This window comes from Suncus etruscus, chromosome 15 (genome assembly GCF_024139225.1).
Source record: "Suncus etruscus isolate mSunEtr1 chromosome 15, mSunEtr1.pri.cur, whole genome shotgun sequence".
NCBI lineage: Eukaryota > Metazoa > Chordata > Mammalia > Eulipotyphla > Soricidae > Suncus > Suncus etruscus.
In genome coordinates this window covers 92,299,961-92,318,368 of record NC_064862.1, presented here as the reverse complement: position 1 = coordinate 92,318,368, position 18,408 = coordinate 92,299,961, and the positions used below count along the sequence as shown (strand labels likewise).

Sequence of the window (18,408 nt, the reverse complement as noted above, 5' to 3'; positions counted from 1 at the left end):
CCACATCCGCCCTGTCCCCACCCTGACCCTCACGTCATGGCTTGGTAGATGGACTCCACGCCGTAGCGCATGGCAAACTCGTCCACCACCTCCTGGGCTGTCTCATCATAGTAAACCTTCCAGGCGTCATCGCCCTTGGCATCTGGGATCTTCACCGCCCCATTGTTCTGCACATCCGTCACGAAGTGGAACAGGTTCTGCAGACGCAGAAGGAGCCAGGGAGTGTTGGAGTATGGGGGAGCACTGACTCAGTCACCCGTTCACAGCCACTTGGTAACTCGGTCCTCACCCACCTACAACTCATCCATCCACCCACCCATTCATCCACCTAGCCATCATCTACCAACCCATCCATCCATCCATCCATCCATCCATGTACCCATCCATTCATCCACCCACCCATGCACCCACTTACTTCGACATTCATTCTACTGGCCCCAAATTCACAATTAATAATCCACCCATTCCACTATTTTAGGTTTTTTGTTTGTTTTGGGGCCACCCCCAGCATTGCTCAGGAGTTCCTCCTAGCTCTGTGCTGAGGAATTTCTCCTGAAGTTGCTCAGGGGACTGTATGGGATGCTGGGGACCAAACCCAAGTGGGTTGTGTGCAAGGAAAGTACCGCCTTACTGTGCTCTCCCTCTGCCCCGTTCTCAGGCAGATCTGAATAACTCTTGTGTATGGGTCAAGCTGGGACAGATGGAAGAGCCCGGTGCTAGGCAATGAAGGTCAGGGTGGACTTCCCAGAGGTGGTGGGAGAGCAAGACCATGGCAGGTGTGGGGGCTGAGCCGGGGCTCACCTCATGCAGGCAAGTATACTGCACGTGGTACGGTGCCACCTTCTCCTCTCCCTTGATCTCCACACTGATGTGCAGCCGGATGGCACCCGACACAGCCGACTTATCCGTCCGCTTGTCTGGGAAGGAGTGGGGGGAAGGTTGGCAGCAGGAGCTCCAGCACAACTGGGCTGGTTCCTGCCCATGGGATGTGGGCCGCTCTGGACGCCTGGACAGGGCCCCTCTGAGTTTCAGCCCCCAGGACCAAACTTTGCCTCCCTCCTCGGACCAAGCTCCTGGCATCAATTCATTGTCTTAGTGTACCTGGGCTGTGCCTCCCTTCACAGACTAGGAGCCAGGCCCTGCTTCCTGCCTCCTCCATCAGAATGGAATGCTGAGATTTCCCCTTTCCCAAGCCACAGTTCCCAGCTGTTCCCAGAAGTTGGAGAAAAATCCTCTTCAACTGGGGTTTTTTCTACTTCTTCCACTTAGGCTCAAGGACTCAGCCCCCTTCACTAGGTTGGGGTAAAGACAGTTACTCTGCCATCTGATTGGGGCCCATAGACCCTGACTTCTCCCAAAAGATTGGGACACTCAGACCTTTCCTCTTGCAGACCCCAGATTGGGGTCCAGAGGTCCTATCTCCCTCATCAGATTAGGCGGCACTCATCAAACTGGGAATGATAGACCCTGTCTTCCTCATCAGGTTCAGCCTCGACCATTAGATTGGGAATGGCAGACCATGACTCTCTCATTGGATCAGGCTTCCCCCCAGACTAGGCTGGGCATCCCTACCTCCCTCATCAGATTGGGTACAGCTTCCCTCTATCCCTAAGAATGGGCCTCTGCCATCAGGCTAGGCAGTGCCTCCCTTCCTCCCTTGTCAGACCAGGCCTCATCGGCATGGGTATAGCCTATCAGCCTCCCATCCTGGCCTGGCTGTACCCCATGCCCGCCCCCAGCCCCGCTCACCCAGGTTGTACCACACGTCCATCTCGCCGCTGAGTGTGCGAACCTCGATGATCGTCTGGCCCAGGAAGTCGTCCGACTCCCGCTTGAACCTCTGCTTCACCCGTGACTTAATGTCATCGTCCTCATCCCAGACGCGCACCTTGATGCGGTCGGAGGAGTTATGGCACTCGCTGCGGGTGGCAAGGGCCAGGGATCAGGAGCCAAGGGTCAGAGGTCAGGGGTCAGGGGCCACAGGGCCTTTGTTGCCTCCCTCTAAGGAACCTCAGTGGGGTGGGGGGACGGCACTTACAAGTGGAAATTCTCCTCCCACACGGGGTTCAGGTTCCCATAGATGGTTTTCGTCCGTTTCTTCGTCTTGCCCACCTGGACAGTGACATACGGGTCGCTGGAGCCCGTCTTGTCCTTAGCCTGCAGGCCCTGGGCACATACCACTGGAGACACAGGACAAACACCAACATGGCTGTGCCAGCCGGAGACGCACCAGAGGCCCAGCTCTGTGGCAAAGCAGCAGCCTTGGACGTGTGAGACCCTGGGTTAGATCCATGGTGCTGTCCACGTGCCTCTCGCTCAGGCTTCGAGGGAGCCAGGACAGCACGTGAGCCCTACAGCTAGGTGTGACCCTACCTGTCAACAGGTGTAAGCACAACTGCCATGAAAGGAGGGTGTACTGGTGAGGGCCACGGCTAACTGCTGAGATGCCCCAGCAAGCATGTGTGGGACCCCGTCACATCCCAGTAAAGGGAAGTTAAATAAAATAAACCTCACAGGGGTTGGAGCCATAGCACAGCAGGGAGGGCATGTGCCTGAATGCATCTTACCAGGTCCCATCCCCTCATCCCATAGTCCTCCGACCCTGCTAGAAGTGATTTCTTTTTTTTTTTTTATTTTATTTTTGGGCCACACCCAGTAATGCTCAGGGGTTACTCCTGGCTATGTGCTCAGAAGTTGCTCCTGGCTTGGGGGACCATATGGGACACCGGGGGATCGAACCGCGGTCCGTCCAAGGCTAGCGCAGGCAAGGCAGGCACCTTACCTTTAGCGCCACCGCCCGGCCCCTAGAAGTGATTTCTGAGGGCAGAGTCAGGAGTGAGCCCTGCGCACTGTAGGATGTAGCCCACAAATAACAAACAAACGAATAAATAAACCAGAAAGATGTCCAGGGTCCTGAGGCAGCCTCCCTGACACAGGCACTGGTAACCGAGGCCTGCCAGTGGACATCCAGGGAGCCCTGGGCCAGGGCAGGGTGGGAAGGGCCGGGGGCAGTCCTAGGCGGGTATCCTTGAGTGTGATGCCCCTTGGGGCCCGGGGAAGCTCTGCCTGCAGCCCTCGGAGTTCTCGCCCCAGAAGACGTCGCCAAGCCCCCCACCCTGCTCCAGCGTCTTCCGGGGGTCCCCACGCCCATCCCGACGCGCGCTCACCCGTGATGCTGATCTTGGCCGACCACTTGGACGTGCCGTCCAGCACGCTCTGCTTGACCGCCTTCATCTGCTGCGTGTGCGCCGACTTGGTGACGGCGAAGATCTCCTGGATGAGCTCGAAGATCTCGGGTTTGTTGCGCTCGCGGATCTTCATGCGGTCCTTGAGCACCATGATGATGTTCTGCGTGCGGTCCTCGGCGCCGTGCTTGGAGCTCTTCTCCGCCGCGCCTGAGTGATGGAAGGACGGACGGAGGGTCGGAAGCCCTGGTCGGGGTCGGCACCGGCACCCAGCACCCGGCCCCCCTTCTGGGGAAACCTCCTGAACCAGCCACTGGGCTCGGCCGTGCGCTGCAAACCCAGGCCCGGCATCTCCCTGGGGTGCCAGCCCCTCGGGGCTCCTCCTCCAACGAGCACCTGCCCCTTCCACGGAGTGGGCCCCAGCTCCTTTGCCTAGGAGCACCTGGCTTTGCCCCCGGGGCTCGCCCATCCCTGCCCGGGCCACTCACGCTGCAGGCAGTCGGCATTGAGCAGGTCCTGGCACTTCTCGTGGCACTTGACGCCGCATTCGGTGCAGCGCATGCCCTGGCGCGCGATGCCCCACAGCAGCCCCTCGCACTCGTAGCAGTAGGTGGGCGTGGTGGCCGTCCACACCTCGAAGTTGTGCGGCGTGGTGCACGAGATGGGGTAGATTAAGGCTTGCAGGGTCTTCTTGTAAACGTGGTTTTTCTGCGGGGACGGGAGCGGTGCGTGGGTGCCTGCCTGCACGAAGCTTCCCCCCGTGGATGTCTAGTTCCCCTGCTCAGTCGCTGGGATTCGGGGGTCTAGAGCCAGGCACCGGGCAGGGTGCCCTCAACCCACGACTAACCCACCTTCACCCAAAGGGGCCGGGGTCAGGATATCACGTACCAGCTCCTCGTTGTTCAAAGTGCTGGAGGCCAAGGCAGAGGTGATGCCAGCTTTACGGGACTGGACCAGAGACTGGGGGGCCACGTAGTGTCACATCCGATCCGCACACGGACATGGTCAGGCCAGGCCCAGCCAGGCAGCGGAACCGGCAAAGAGTTGAGAAGTGAGAGGGTACGGGTGAGAGGGATCCCTCATGGTCACTCTCATTCCTGCCCTGCTTGGCCAGGGTCCAAGGTCCCAGAGTTACCAGGCCCCCCATCCCGGCATTCCATGAACCATGAGGACCCTCCTGTTGAGATTTTGGCTCCACCAAAGCCATGGTCTTTGGGGTAGTGGAAGATCCTAGTTGGGGGATTTTGGGGAGGATATGGGGAGAAGTCAGGCCCATTACTCACCATGGCCTAACGTGTCCAGGCAGCGTGCAGGGCAGAAAAGAGACTGTTACCTCTGGAACCTGGCAGTCTCGACCCCAGGGCTGCCCGGGACGGTGGCCCAGGCTGGGCACAGGCTGCTGGCTCACCAAGTCGCTCACGAGCGGGATGGGCTTCCTCTTGCGGATGTCGGGCATGCTGTCGATGATGATGAGCCCGCCGCCAGGCCTGTGGGACACATGGGGGAAGAGACAGTTTCCTCCCCCACCCCAAAAAGCTCCAAAGCCCTGCCAGGAGTCCCTTGACCCAAGCATGAAGGGGCCAGTGACGCTCCCTCCAGCATCTCTGAAGGGCATCTCCTCAGGAAACAGGGTATTGGCAGGAACAGGGGCTCCAGCAGGTCAGGGAGAGAAGGGTGAGCCCCTCTCAGGTGGGGGTGACTTTGGAGGAGGAGGGGGAGAGGAAGAGGAACTGGGTGTAATAAGGGCCAGGAAATTCCCAGCATACAGTGCAGCCCAGAGCTGAATGAGCCTTGCAGGACAGCAAATCCAACTAAGGTTCACAGATCTGTAAATTTGGGGCTCCGGGGAAACCCTCTTTTTTTTAGGGGGTCACACCTGACAGTGCTCAGGGTTCTGCTCTCAGGAATCACCCAGGAGTGCAGGGAATGTCAGGAAACCATATGCAGGGCCAGGGGTTAAGCCCTGGCCTGCTGCATGCAAGACAAGTGCCTTCCCCACTGCCGTATCTCTCCGGAACAACCCTTTGGCTTCCTCCAATCTCTCTCCAGTGGTTGACCACAACCCTCTGATATTCCAGCGCCTTAACTTCAGCCCTTAGGACAGCTAATGGCCAGAGAACTAGCGCGGTGAGGAGAGAAGGCTTTTGCTTTCTATGTGGTCAATCTGGGTTCAATCTCTGGCATCCCAGAGGTTCTTCTGAGCACCCTCAGGAGTGATCCCAGAACACAGAGCCAGGAATCAGCCCTGAGCGCTGCTGGGTGTGGCCCCCAAACCAAACCAAACCAAACGAGAAGCTCAGAAAACAGGATCCCCGCTAGACAGAAGTGGTTTGTAGAGGACCGTGAAAGCAGAACAGAAGCTGAGTCTGCTCTGGGCCCCGCAGACACTAGGAGGGACAGGAAACAGTCCCTCCTCCGCCAGGCACCGATTTGGGGGGTGTGGGCAAGTGTGGGTGTGTGTCTGCCAAAGCTACCCTCCTCACCCTGAGTCTGGGCCAGGACTCACCCGCCTTTGAACCAAAGGGACTTGGACATGTCTCCTTCTCCGCGGGCCTGTGGGACAGACGGACAGAGGGTCAGTGGTCAGGTTGCCCCAACTCATGCCCCACATTGGGCTGAGACCCCCGTGATCAGCTCTCAGCTCTCCCGGTGTCCCCAAAACTGCTCACTGGCTCTCAATCCCTTGAGCCATCAACCTCCCCAATCCTCGAATGGGACCATGGAAGGATGAAGACAAGGACTTAGTTATCTACTGTTGTGGCCATGCTGTTTGTGGGCAGAGCATGCACCAAAGTGGGCGGGGCCAGGAAAGGACCAGGATGTGGGGCAATAAAGTGATTGGGTGGCAATTACACGTGTGGGCGTGGTCCTCTAACATGTGAGGGGGCCATGGGAAAAAGAGGGCTGAATGGCATGTGGGCGTGGTCAGGTCATCTATGGGCGGAGTAAACGGTGAAGTGGGTGTGACCAGAAAAGAATCCAGATGTGCAAAGGCAAAGTGATTGGATGGAAACTGCGTGTGGGTGGGGCATTTGTATGTGGGTGGGGCCACAGAGAAAAAGGGGCGGAGAAGGGCTATGAAAGGGCCAGGTCTGTGGGTGGAGCATTCACCAAAGAAGGTGGGTCCAGGAAGGGACCAGCATGTAGAGAAACAAAGTGATTGGGTGGAGACTCGTGTAGGCGTGGCCACATAACACATGGGCGTGGCCATGCAAGAAGTGGCTGTGGGCGTGACCAGGCTGTCTATGGGCGGGGCATGCATCGAAGCAGGTGATTGGGTAGAGACTTGTGTGGGCGGGGCCACAAGGAAGAGGGGACCGGCCCCCTGCTCACCTCTTGAAGTTGCATCCGGACCTTGTTGAAAGCTCGCAGCCAGTTGGCCTTTGCCCTGGACATGGAGTCCTGACCCTCCGGGACTTCCGTGTCCTCTTTGGGCCTGAAACTGGTACAAGGCAAATGGGTGAGGACTGGGACGAGCTCTGCATCCAGCTTCCCAAGCACCCGCCCTCACACCCCTTCCTGCCTGTCACCTCTGGCTCCATTTGTATCCTTCCTGGGCCCACATCCCTTTGCAGCCCAGTCTCCCCAACTGTTTACTGCACCCCAGGATTGGCCCCCTGGGCACCCCCTGGACCTGCCCGGACCCACCATTGGAGCCATTTCCACCCCTCGGACACTTCCCAAACCTCTCCACAACTTCTCCGGATAGCCATCTCCAGCGGGGTCCCTAAGACCATGGCACCCCTCACCTCTCCTCATCCTTGGGGGGCACGGGCTCAGCTGCCCGTTCATCTGCTGGCACCTCCTCTGGCACAGCGGGCTCGGGGGCCTTCGGGGTCACCTCAGGGGTCTCAGGGGGCACAGTGGGGACTTTTTCCTTTTCTGGGGCAGCCGGCGGGAGGCTGATGCGCTGGAAGTCCTTCGGCTCCTCGGCCGCCAACTCCTGGGCGTAGGCCCTGATGTCATCGGGCACCTCCTCCTCCTCCTCCAACTCTTCTTCCTCCAACTCTTCCTCCTCCTCCAGCTCCTCTTCCTCCAGCTCTTCCTCCTCCAACTCTTCCTCCTCCTCCAGCTCCTCCTCTTCCAGCTCCTCCTCCTCCTCAAGCTCCTCCTCCTCCAGGTAGTCGTCCAGCTCCTCATCCTGGTCCCAGTGCGGCGAGTCCTTGTGGCAGCTCACGGAGCTGTGGCAGGAATGGTAGGAGTCGCCGTCCCTCTCGTCCTCCAGGTCCGAGCCCTGCAGGCTCTGCTCGTCGAAGTCCTCGCTCAGCTGGGAGCTGCCCTGGCTCAGTTCCCCGGACGATGCATAGCGGCTGCTGCCCGTGGGGCTGTGGAGAGACAGCAGGACGATGGGAGGGGGCTCAGGACTGCGCTTCCACACACTCACACATGCCCCTTCCAAGTTCCCCGATCCGTTCCTGATGCACCTTCCAGGGCTCCTCACTTCCTCTCCTTCCCCAACGCCACTTGCTAAGATCTAGGCTCCTTGGTTGGAGGCCACAGCAGGGAGGGAGTTTGCCTTGCAATACTGCCAGTTCTGTCCCCAGGTTCCCCTCTGTGGTCCCCAACTCCAGTACCACCAGGCATGGTGAGCCCTAGAGCTCAGCGTCCAGGGCTACCTGAGGGCCCGAGGCTCTGAGAACTCCTCCTCGTAGCTGTGCAGGGAGTCGCTGTAGGGCTCGCGGGCACCCAGGGGCGGCGGGCGCACAGCGTACTGGTGCACCGAGGCGTTGGGCTGCGATGTGGTGTAGTAGGGCGGTGGCATGCTGGCACTTGTCTCGCTGCGGTAGTCACTGTCCCGGTCGTCCACGGCACTGTCGGGGTCCTCGTCTGGGGGTGGTGAGGGAAGTGAGGGTCAGGAGGGGATCCAGACTGAAGTGAAGGGTCTCGGGTCACATTAGCAGAAGTTGAGCTCTCCAGGTATGGGAGGTGAAAATCGACAGGGTCTCAGGAACCCCTCCTCCCACCCCCCTCATGTCAAGCTTTGCACTTACTCTGCTGGTCACCCCAACCAAAATAATTCCAGTTACCTACAGAGAGAAAGGGCAGAGGTGACGACAGAGACTGCCATGAGGGGTTCTCCTCCTTGCATCCCAAAATGTGGCTCTTGCTGAAGCATCTTCCTACCCCAGGGGCACTGGGACACCTGGCCTCTGCCACACTCACAGGGTACTCGTCACTAATTTGGATTTGTTCCCTGAGGCTGAAGCTGCTTCCAGGGCTCTGTCAGAATCCCCGGGACCCCACTCTGAGAGGGTTCACCCACTTCCAGGAGGGGTGCAGTGGGGCACGGAGTCCAGAACAGTGCAGGACAAGCACCCATAGCCCAGACACTGCCAGTCTCTGGATGCAGAGCTTTGGGGAGAGTAAGGGGGTCTGGAGCGACAGCACAGCAGGTAGGGCATTTGCCTTGCATGCAGTCAGCCCAGGTTCGATCCCCGGCATCCCAGAGGGTCCCCAGAAGAACACTGCCAGGACTGATTCCTGAGTGCAGAGCCAGGAGTAGCCACTAAGCACCACCGGGTGTGGCCCCAAAACAATAAAACCAGAAAGCTAAAATAAATAAATACATAAATAAACTTAAATAAAAGAATGAAAGAACAGTGGGAGACAGGATAACGGGGGTCTTCAGACAGTGAGAGTCCAGGACAGCGGGACAGGCAGGCCTAGCTCCATGCAGGGCATTTTCAGATACTCACAGCACTGGTTGCTGGGGACCGCCAGGGGCTTGTCGGGCTCATCGTGAAGGGAGAACTGAAGTGGGAAAGTCAGGAAGGACTTTCTCCCACCCGGTCAGACTCCTCCCACCCGGCTTCTCAACCTCCTCCCCAATCCTCTCCTCCAAACCTCCCCAGTTAGACCCTGGCCCACCGGGACCCAGAAAGAGAAAGAGACAGAGACCGTGAGAGACAGAGCGACAGACAGAGAGTGGGAAAGACACCGGTGTGGGCTGGAGGAGCAGGTGGAGGCGGCGAGGAATGGCCACTGAAAGCAGAGGGAAGCCTCCTTCCCCAGCCCTGACACCCCAAGACCCCTGAAGTGGACCTCGGGTGGAAGAACAGGGCCTAGCCTCACCTCGTCCTGGTCCCTCATGGCGTTCAGCTGCTCCAGCTTCTTGGCCCAGTAGCGCGCCTCCTCCTCGGGAATGTCTGTGGAGATCAGCCGTAAGCACCCAGCCCCGTGGCCCTGCACCCCTGCACCACTGAGGGGTCCCCACCGGGGCTGGGAAGGCAAAACCGGGTTTCCACGCACGAGAGACAGACAGGCCTGTCTCGGTGTCTCTGCCTGTCGTCTTTGTTCAGTCTCCCTGCCTTTCCCAGTGGCCAGGAGCCCCAGAACCCTTCAGATCCGGGTCTTTGGATGGGAAATCCAAGGCCCCGCCCACAAGCAGGCCACGCCCAACCAACAGGCCCTGCCCAATCGCCAGACCCATTCAGAGGAAACATCCCAAAGGCAGGCCACACCCACATGCAGGCCACGCCCACCACCCATCTCTGCTTCATTGCTAGAGGCCATCATCAACCTTGCTAATCGCCAGGCCACGCCCACCAACCAGACCACTCCCATTCGTGCGGCCACGCCCAATTATTAGACACACCCACCACCAGCCCCTGCCCCATTGCTAGCGGACAGTCATAGGCCTGCGACTGGCCAGGCCCCGCCCACCCGTCAGGCCCCGCCCAATCGCCAGCCTCCATCAGCAAGGTCCCGCCCACTGGCCAGGAGCATCCCCTGGGCCGCCCTCGCCCCGGCCACCCCGGCCAGGCCACGCTCCTCACCCAGCGGCAGCTCGAAGCGCGTGTCCAGGAGGATGCGGTGGAAGGTGGGGCCCTTGGTGCCGCAGATCTCGCTGTCGGCCATGATGACCTGCGAGTCCAGCGTCAGCCACTCCCCCGGGCCCTCCTGAGGGGGCAGATGGGAGCCCTCAGGCGCCTCTGGCCCTGGCCAGAGGTCCAAGGACGCCTGTCCTGACCCCCTCCTGCACCCCGGCCCTGTGAAGTGAGGCGAGGTGGAGCGAGGACTCAGAGACCCGGAGGGCGTCACCTTCCTCTCCCCAGCCGGAATGCAGATGCAGTGGCAGCCCCCTGGCAGCCCTGCGGGGCCAGACGTTGGCGGTACCCCACCGATGTCCACACCGACCCGGACGTCCCTCTTTCTCTTCTCTAAGCTCCGGCCCCAGAGGGCTTCTCCCGAACCCTGGGCCCAGCCCTTCCTCACCTCATTGGACTGGCGGATGGTCCTCAGCGGGATCCACACGGTGCCCACCATGGTGTCCCAGATGAGCCCCTTGTTCCACACCTCCACCATGAGCCCTAGGTCCAGCCGGTTGATCTCGCTGTGTGGGGAGGAGTGGAGGGGCCAGGGACTGAGACTCAGAGTCCAGAGCAACCGAGGGGCGTGGGGGTGGGGTGGGCAAGGCTATTCGGGGCCACTCCAGCTGAGGCCGTGGGGTGTCACTTGGGGATGTGAGGTGCAGGGTTAAAATTATCCCGGGCTGCCAACGCGCAGATGGTGGGCAGCGGGCGGCAGGGGAGGCCCAGGGAGAGGGGGCGGGCGGGTTTGGCAGCGGGGAGGGCTGGAGGGCGGCAGGCCGAGACTCACAACATGAAGTCCTGCTCCCAGCTGGGCTGGCTGCCGCGCACAGTGACTGTGGTGCTTTTGACATTCTGCACCTTCAGCGTCACGTATGTGTTGAATTTCTCTGTCGGGGAGACCAGGGGTTCAGCCGAGGTAGAGATGAGGGCAGGGGGCTCACGGCTCACATCTCTCTCTGGCCAGCGCCAACCCCACCCACACACAGTCCCTCTGAGCACTGGGGATTCTGGAATTGATGGGGTCGAGAATCTGGGCCGGTCAAAGGCCTGAGGTTCAGCCAAGGAGACAGAGAAGTGTCAGCTGGGTGGCTGTCGCTGATGTTTCTGGGGTTCACCACAGCCCTCCAAAATGGCCCAGGCTCAAAGGAACCCCGCCACCTGGTGAGGATTTGCCAGGGTGAGCACCCCAGATTTAAGCTCCGCAGACAGAGTACCCAAGTGCCCAGGGCTGCTCGGATCCTCTCTACGTGTCCCCTCCGAGAGACAGACAGATTGACTGACAGCACAGGAAAGGCAGAACCGTCACTCACCTTGGGCACCGTCAAACTTGGCTTTTTTGACTGTGGAGAGAGACGGAGAGGGAAGGGAGAGGGACAGAGAGGCAGGGAGAGATGGGGAGAGGAGGAGGAGGAGGAGGAGGAGGAGGAGGAGGAGGAGAAGAAGAAGAAGAAGAAGAAGAAGAAGAAGAAGAAGAAGAAGAAGAAGAAGAAGAAGAAGAAGAAGAAAGAAGAAGAGAAGAAGAAGAAGAGAAGAAAAAGAAGGAAGAAGAAGAAGAAAAGAAGAAGAAGAAGAAGAAAAAGAAGAGAAAAAAGAAGAAAAAGAAGAGAAGAAGAGAAGAAAAAGAAGAAGAAAAAGAAGAGAAAAAAGAAGAAAAAGAAGAGAAGAAAAAGAAGAAGAGAAGAAAAGAAAAGAAGAAAAAGAAGAAGAAAAAAAGAAGAAAAAAAGAAAGAAAAAAAGAAGAAAAAGAAGAAGAGAAGAAGAAGAAGAAGAAGAAGAAGAAGAAGAAGAAGAAGAAGAAGAAGAAGAAGAAGAAGAAGAAGAAGAAGAAGAAGAAGAAGAAGAAGAAGACACAGGAGGAGGAGGAGGAAGGTGGCAGGGATGAGGAAGAGAGAGAGAAGGAAACCAAAAATGGGATGAGAGGACAGAGGTCAGAGACAGACACAGACACACACAGAAGAACACAGGAGGAGGAGGAGGAGGAGGAAGGCAGGGATGAGGGAGAGAAAAAAGAGACCATCAGACTCAGAAGGAAGCGAAGACAAATCTCAGCCTGGAAGGAAACATGAATGGGGGAGAGGTCTTCACCCCTCCTTCTCCCCATCACACTCCCCCACCGACTCCCCACCCTGTATCCCCAATAAATCAAGTTTCAACAGAAGGTGCTGGGTGGGAGAGGCACCTCCCTCAGGAAGCCCTGCAGGACTGCTGCAGAAGGGTGAGGAGACAGAAGAAAGACTAACGCTAAAGTCCCCCCTGCAAGGCCTTCCTCCTCAGGTCAGTGAGACGGTGCTCCCCGCCCAGGCTTGGCACACACACCACAGCTCCACAGCCTGGGGAAGGTGACTGCAATTCCACCCAAGGGGGGAGAAACTGCTGTGTGACTCAGTTTCCCTGACACCCTGACACCATGGCCCACACGCTTTTCACACATCTTCCCAGGCCCTGTTTCTCCTAAACACTGGAGTTTGGGTCGTGGGACAAAGCGCAGAGCACTGAAGCCTGAAACTCCTTCACCGGAGGTGTGGTGGGGTCTTTGGGGGGGGGTCCTGGGGGAGAGGGCGTCCGGGGTTCCCCACAAACGGGGTGGTGAGCTTCCAGGGCCTGCCTGGGTGTGACCCTGGGCAGGCAAGGCCCTCTCTCAGGGGTGTCTCCCCCAACTCGACCTCCCCAAGGATCTCGTCCCCTGCGGCCCTGGGCAGTGAGACTGGGAGTGCCCGGGGGTCTCTGATGGCGAGGGAGGGATTTGGGGAACAGCTGGAGGGTCCTACACGCAAGGGACCCACGCGTACACCAAGGATGGAGAGGAGGAGGATGAGGGAGATTCAGAGGTGGACCCAGCCAGGGAGTGAGGGGTCTCCACGGGAAGAGGAGGCTCCGGCTCGGCCCACCCCGAGGCCCCAAACTGGGGTTCCCCGGGCGGCCAGGAGGGAGCCCCCGCATCCATCGCCCACCAGGGCGCAGAGGGTGCCAGGGGGCGGGGACCCGGGCTAGGGCGCACGGAGGCGCCGGGGGAAGGGGTTGCCCAGCAGCGAGAGAACCGGGTGGTGGACCTGGACGCGGCCCCTCCTGACCCCCTCCTGCTGCCCGCCCCGCCTGGGTCACACGCGCGGCTATTTATAACGCGGCGGCTCCCGGGGCGTCACGTGGGCGGCTCCAGGTCTGGTTTCTGCGTCTGGGAATTGGGGCGTCCCTTCCCCCTCCCCGTTTCTCCGCAGCGTTTCGCGCGTCATTTCCCTTTCTCCGCCCCGTTACCCCGGGGGACTGGTTGGAAGCCTCGACCTGCTGCGCCCGGGTTATTTCTGGGGACTCCCTGGCAGTGCCCGAGGCTGGGGCTGGGCCTGGGGGTGCTGATCGGTGCCATTCTCCACCCACCAGGCTTGCTGCGGGGTCCTCGGCCTTGCTGGAGGTTGGGGAGGGGGAACACCAGGCGGTGCAGCAGACCCAACTGCAGCCAGGCCCGACTCTGGTGTGTCTCTGCTTCTCCCAGTGCTCCCAGTGCACTCCCGGACTCATCTTGGCCGTGGGCTCTGGGAAGTGGGCCTTGAGCCTTCTGGCATTTGGGGGAGATTAAGCACTGCTGCCACCCAGGGAGAAAAAGAAGGAACAGGGTTCTGAGGACCCCTGCCCAGCACCCCGAAGGGGCCTCTGAGCACTGCCAGGAGTGATCCCTGAGCGCAGAGCCAGGAGCAAATCCTGAGCACATCTGGTCAACCCCATGCAGGAAAAATAACTAGGAGGCAGGTTGCATGGGCTTGCCTTAAAAGAGGGGCTCAGGGCCAGAGTGAGAGCACAGCGGGGAGAGTGTTTGCCTTGTGCGCGCCTGACCCAGGTTCGATCCCCGGCATCCCATAGGGTCCCCTGAGCCTGCCAGAAGTAATTTATAAGCACAGAGCCAGGAGTAACCCAAGAGCACCGCTGGGTGTGGCCCCCCAAAAAGGGAAGACTCACTGGCCACCTCCCAGCAACCTCGGCCCGGCTCTGTCCACAGTGCTGACCACTCGCTGGCCCAGATCTCACAGTGTCTCTGGGGCTCAGAGCCGCTCCAGCTCCAGCAGAAACAGCTTCTCCTCAGGGCCCACAGCTCACGGCCCCTCCTCCAGGGCGCCCAGATCCCCTTAATAAACTCGCTGCCACCTGTTACCCTCCTCCACCCAGGCTGACGGTTCTAATCGCTTCCACCCACCAGCCAGCCGTGCCAAGGACAAGCGGGTTCCTGAGGGTTTTGCAGTCCGGGCGGCGGCGCACCCACTGTGGCCCTTCTCCAGACGGGTATGCGTCGGGGTGGGGGCGCACTGAGGGCACAAGGGACTTGCCAGAAAGTAGCACCGGGGACTAGGCCTGAACAAAAGCATGGCGGGGAGGGGGTTTGCCTTTCACATGCCTATCCGGGATCGAACTTCGGCATTGCATAGAATCCTCCGAGTCTGCCAGGAGTCATCCAATTTATTTATTTACTTTTTGGTTTTAGGGTCACACCCAGCGGCTCTCAGGGGTCACTCCTGACTCTAGGCTCAGAAATCACTCCTGGCAGGGGGGGGGGGGAGAAATAGCACAGTGGTAGGGCATTTGCCTTGCACGCAGCCAATTCAGGTCAGATGGTGGTTCAAATTCCAGAATCCCATATAGTCCCCCAAGCCTGCCAGGAGTGACCCCTGAGCGCCACTGGATGTGACCCAAAAGCCAAAAAAAAAAAATCACTCTTAGCAGTACTCGGGGGATTATCTAGGATGCTGGGGATCAAAACTAGGTCCATCCCAGGTGGTCTGTGTGTAAGGCAAATGCCCTACCATTATGCTATCGTTCCAGCCCCAAGTTATCCAATTCCTAAAATTCCTAAGCACAGAGCCAGAAATCAGACCTGGGCGCTGTTGGATGTGGCCCAAAAAACAAATGATGATGATGAAAGAAAAAGAAAAGAAAAAAGAGACAAATTAGCACTTGGGGCTGGTGCAATAGCATAGCAGGAAAAGCTATTGTCTTGCAGGCACCTGACCCAGGTTCAACCCCCTGCATCCCATATGGTTCCCCAGAACACCGCCAGGAGTGATCCCTGAGTGCAAAGCCAGGAGGAACCTTTGAGCACTCCAGATGTGTCCTGAAAATACAAAGCAAGTAATGCCTAGAAAGATGCAAGGCCAGGCCTGCAGGAGCTGGGAGGGGGGCTGCGTGGACCTGGAGTGAGTGGGACCTTGTTGGACAGTGGCCGGAGGGTCACCCTGGCCAGGGATTGGGCACTCTCAGGGCTCCCTGTGACCACAGAAAGGACCGAGGCTGCGTATGGCCAGAGAGACGGTGCAGGAGTGATGGCGCTTCCTTCCCTGGTAGGTGCTGACTCTGCGTGGATCTCCATCACCACACAGGAGCCCCCATACAAGCCCCAACAAGCAGGAGCACTGAGCACTGAGCTAGGAGTCAGGCCTGAACACCGGCAGGTGGGGTACGTGGGTGATGGATTCAAACACAGGACCTGTAGGGCCGGAATGAGAGCAGAGTGGAGAGGACGTTTGCCTTGCACACAGCTGACCTAGGTTCAATCCCCGGCATTCCATAGGGTCCCCCGAGCCTGCCAGGAGTGATCCCTGAGCACAGAGTCAGGAGTAACCCTGAGCGTCACTAGGTGAAGCCCCAAAAGAAACAACAAAGAAATGACCCCTGAGATAGCAGAACAGGGGATACGCCGTGGCAACTTGGGGTGTCCTGACATCTTTATTTGGTTTTGGTTTTTGGACCACACCCCGCGATGCTCTGGACTGATTCCTGTCTCTGTACTCAGGAATCACTCCTGGCAATGCTCAGGGGACCCTGTGGAATGCCAGGGATCGAACCCAGGTCATCCAGGTGCAAGGCAGATGCCCTCCTTTGCTGTGCTGTCACACTCCCTCATGTGCCACCTTTTCGCTCTGTGTGGAGGAGCAGAAGGTGGATTGGGACATGCCCGCTCCAGGAAGTGACCCAGTGTCCTACAGGAAGTGGGGTTTGAAGAGACTCCACCCCCACATGCACTCACAGTCTCACTCAGTAGACTGCAGCAGGGCACCTACCCTGCACTCCTCAAGTGTCCAGACCTCAGTTTCCCCCGTCTGTAAAAAGGACTGCTCCAGGGGCCAGAATGATAACACAGTGGGTAGAGCATTTGCATTGTCTGTGGCTGATCCTGGTTAGATGCTCTGCATTCCATAGGGTCCCTGAGCACAGGGCCAGGAGCAGCCCTGAGCACTGCAAGATGTGACCCCCCCAATAAAGGGGGAATACACAGGGAGAGGTAGAAGCTGTGGCCACAAGTGCCCCATCATCTGCTTCTTGCTGTTGGTTGCACCCAGGTAAATGTTCCCTGGTGGGGTTTTTCGGGAATTGGGGGGCCCGGCTCAGGCAACATCTGGGCAGATAGATGCCGTCTCCTCCCATTGACAGGACTTTCTCCATCTAAACCTGAGCATGGTCACCCACATCTGTGGGGACCCTCAGCCCAGGAAACACACATGTGTGCCCCAGACACACAGGAGGACATGGTCTCCCATCTTGGGCTCCAGCAGGGTCACAGAGTGCCCGTCACTCCTCTGACATGTGTGCGTGGGTCCCGCTGCAGAGGGTGAGGACACAGCAGAAGGGTCACTGTGTGGCACCAGAGGCTGCGTGTGAGGTCACGGAATCACACACATGTGCAACCCAGGCCTGTCAAAGTGCGCTCACAGGACCCACAGACACCGTGTGAACTCAGGGCTCGGCTCAGGCTGCACCCGGACGAGTTGCTGAATGGTGTGAGCAGCTCAGTGAGCACTTGCGTTTGAGCACCTCCTGCCGCCTTGGGTGCTCCCCCATCCCCTCCAGGCCTCCTCCAGATTCTTTTCCTGAGACAGCCCAGCCAAGGGATTCTGTCCCCCACTCACACATCCACAACACCCCTCACGCCAAGATCCTCCTGCTCCATCACCTCACAATCCTCCCATCAACCTCCTCCCACCGAGGTGCTCCACCCCCTCTCAGGCCCTCATCACAGTCACAGTCAGGTGGGCAGGACCCAGCAGGGGCAGGGAGGGCTGGGCAAGGTCCCCCCAAACCTCTCCCCTGCTCTCCCACGTGCCATGACACTCAGACAAGGGGACTCCCACGGGCGGATGAGGGAGCTTGGGGACCCCCTGCTCGCTCCCACCGTCCCCTCACAGCGGGGAACTGCTTGGGCCAAGCACGCGGCGCCTTTAAGAACCCCCCAACCGCGTTTGCGCCACGGGCCCAGCGCCTGGGAAGCAGCGGGCGGGGCCGGTTTGTGAATGGAGCGGGGTTGGGGGGGCCCGGGGGGTGGCGGCGGGGGCGGATCCCGACCCGATCCCGACTCGCAGACACCCGCACGGGCACGCACCAGCTCCCCTACCTTCTGCTGGGCTGCGGGGTGCGCCCGGGGTGGCTCCCGGAGCTGACCCCTCCCCATCTCCAAGGCCTGCGCCCTGGCCGGGCCTCCCCAAATCAGTGCGCCCCTCTCCGATCTGGAGACCCCAAGCCCGGCAACCGCCTTCAGGGCTTGGAGACGAGTCCCCGCATCGCCTCGACCCCGGCTGGGTGGTCCCAAGGCGCCTCGGGGTGCCTGGGGTGGGTCCCCCCGGGGTGCCTGGGGTGGGTCCCCCCCAAGCAGGTGCGCCCTGGTCCATTCGCTCCAGCTGCCCAGCGCGAGCCACGGGGGTCTCCATCCCCATTCCACCCACCCGGGTTCTTGGAAACCAACCGCCCGCCCAAGTCCTTTCCGTGTACGACTGTCCATCCGTCCGTCTGTCTGCCCAGCATGGTCCATCGAAGGGACACCCACCCCGACCCCGCCGCATGCCCGTGCGCCCCGGCGCAGGGTCTCCGGCGCGCCCCGACCCGGCCCGGCCTCCTCCTACCTCCCACGCACAGCAGCGACATGGCGAGGGGGACCGTGGCCGCCGCACCCGGGCCTGGGCCTGGCGGGGCTGCCCGCGCCTGCCTCGCGCTCACGCCGCGGCCCGGCCTCCCCGCATCCCGCTCCAGCACCGGCGCGCGAACAGCTCCTGCGCTGATGACGCGCGGGCAGGGCCGGGCGCCTGATGGGGCGGGGCCTGGGGTGGGGGTGCCTTAAAGTCGGGGCTCCCCGCCTCTGCCCTGCCCGGCAGGCCAGGCCTCTCCCAGAGCCGCCCAGGGGCTGGGATCTTGGGACTCTAGGCGCAGGCCAGCTTCTAAGGATCTCTCCAGGAGGTCTTGCTCCATCCTCTCTCCAAGCCAAACCCAAAGCCAAACTCTTATTTTTTTTTTTCAATAGCAAGTATATTTGTGGAAATTCTTGTATCTGCAATAAAGTCATTAATACAATAGAAGATTTATGGGGCTGGAGAGATAGCATGGAGGAAAGGCTTTTCCTTGCATGCAGAAGGTTGGTGGTTCGATTCCCGGCTTCCCATATG

The 18,408-nt window shown here is 59.7% G+C and overlaps 1 protein-coding gene across 4 annotated transcripts in view; it reads right to left on the bottom strand.

Moving 5' to 3' along the window:
• The window catches only part of UNC13A (unc-13 homolog A), a 36,670-nt gene extending 18,684 nt beyond the window's left edge, over positions 1–17,986 (bottom strand). For 2 of the 4 annotated variants that reach the window (XM_049787749.1, XM_049787750.1), the window contains exons 1-21: positions 17,872–17,986; positions 11,308–11,337; positions 10,785–10,884; positions 10,401–10,518; positions 9,962–10,085; positions 9,258–9,331; positions 8,882–8,936; positions 8,177–8,212; positions 7,802–8,012; positions 6,935–7,510; positions 6,519–6,627; positions 5,692–5,738; positions 4,594–4,672; positions 4,469–4,474; positions 4,074–4,145; positions 3,674–3,893; positions 3,168–3,395; positions 2,039–2,180; positions 1,750–1,919; positions 802–917; positions 34–197 (exon numbers count right to left, since the gene is read on the bottom strand). In XM_049787749.1, coding sequence (XP_049643706.1) covers positions 34–197; positions 802–917; positions 1,750–1,919; positions 2,039–2,180; positions 3,168–3,395; positions 3,674–3,893; positions 4,074–4,145; positions 4,469–4,474; positions 4,594–4,672; positions 5,692–5,738; positions 6,519–6,627; positions 6,935–7,510; positions 7,802–8,012; positions 8,177–8,212; positions 8,882–8,936; positions 9,258–9,331; positions 9,962–10,085; positions 10,401–10,518; positions 10,785–10,884; positions 11,308–11,337; positions 17,872–17,893 — 2,699 coding nt within the window. In that variant the 5' untranslated portion in view covers positions 17,894–17,986. The remainder of the gene's footprint in view (positions 1–33; positions 198–801; positions 918–1,749; positions 1,920–2,038; positions 2,181–3,167; positions 3,396–3,673; positions 3,894–4,073; positions 4,146–4,468; positions 4,475–4,593; positions 4,673–5,691; positions 5,739–6,518; positions 6,628–6,934; positions 7,511–7,801; positions 8,013–8,176; positions 8,213–8,881; positions 8,937–9,257; positions 9,332–9,961; positions 10,086–10,400; positions 10,519–10,784; positions 10,885–11,307; positions 11,338–17,871) is intronic. The other 2 variants (XM_049787752.1, XM_049787751.1) reach the window with 1 other exon arrangement.
• Between the last annotated feature and the right edge of the window lie 422 nt (positions 17,987–18,408).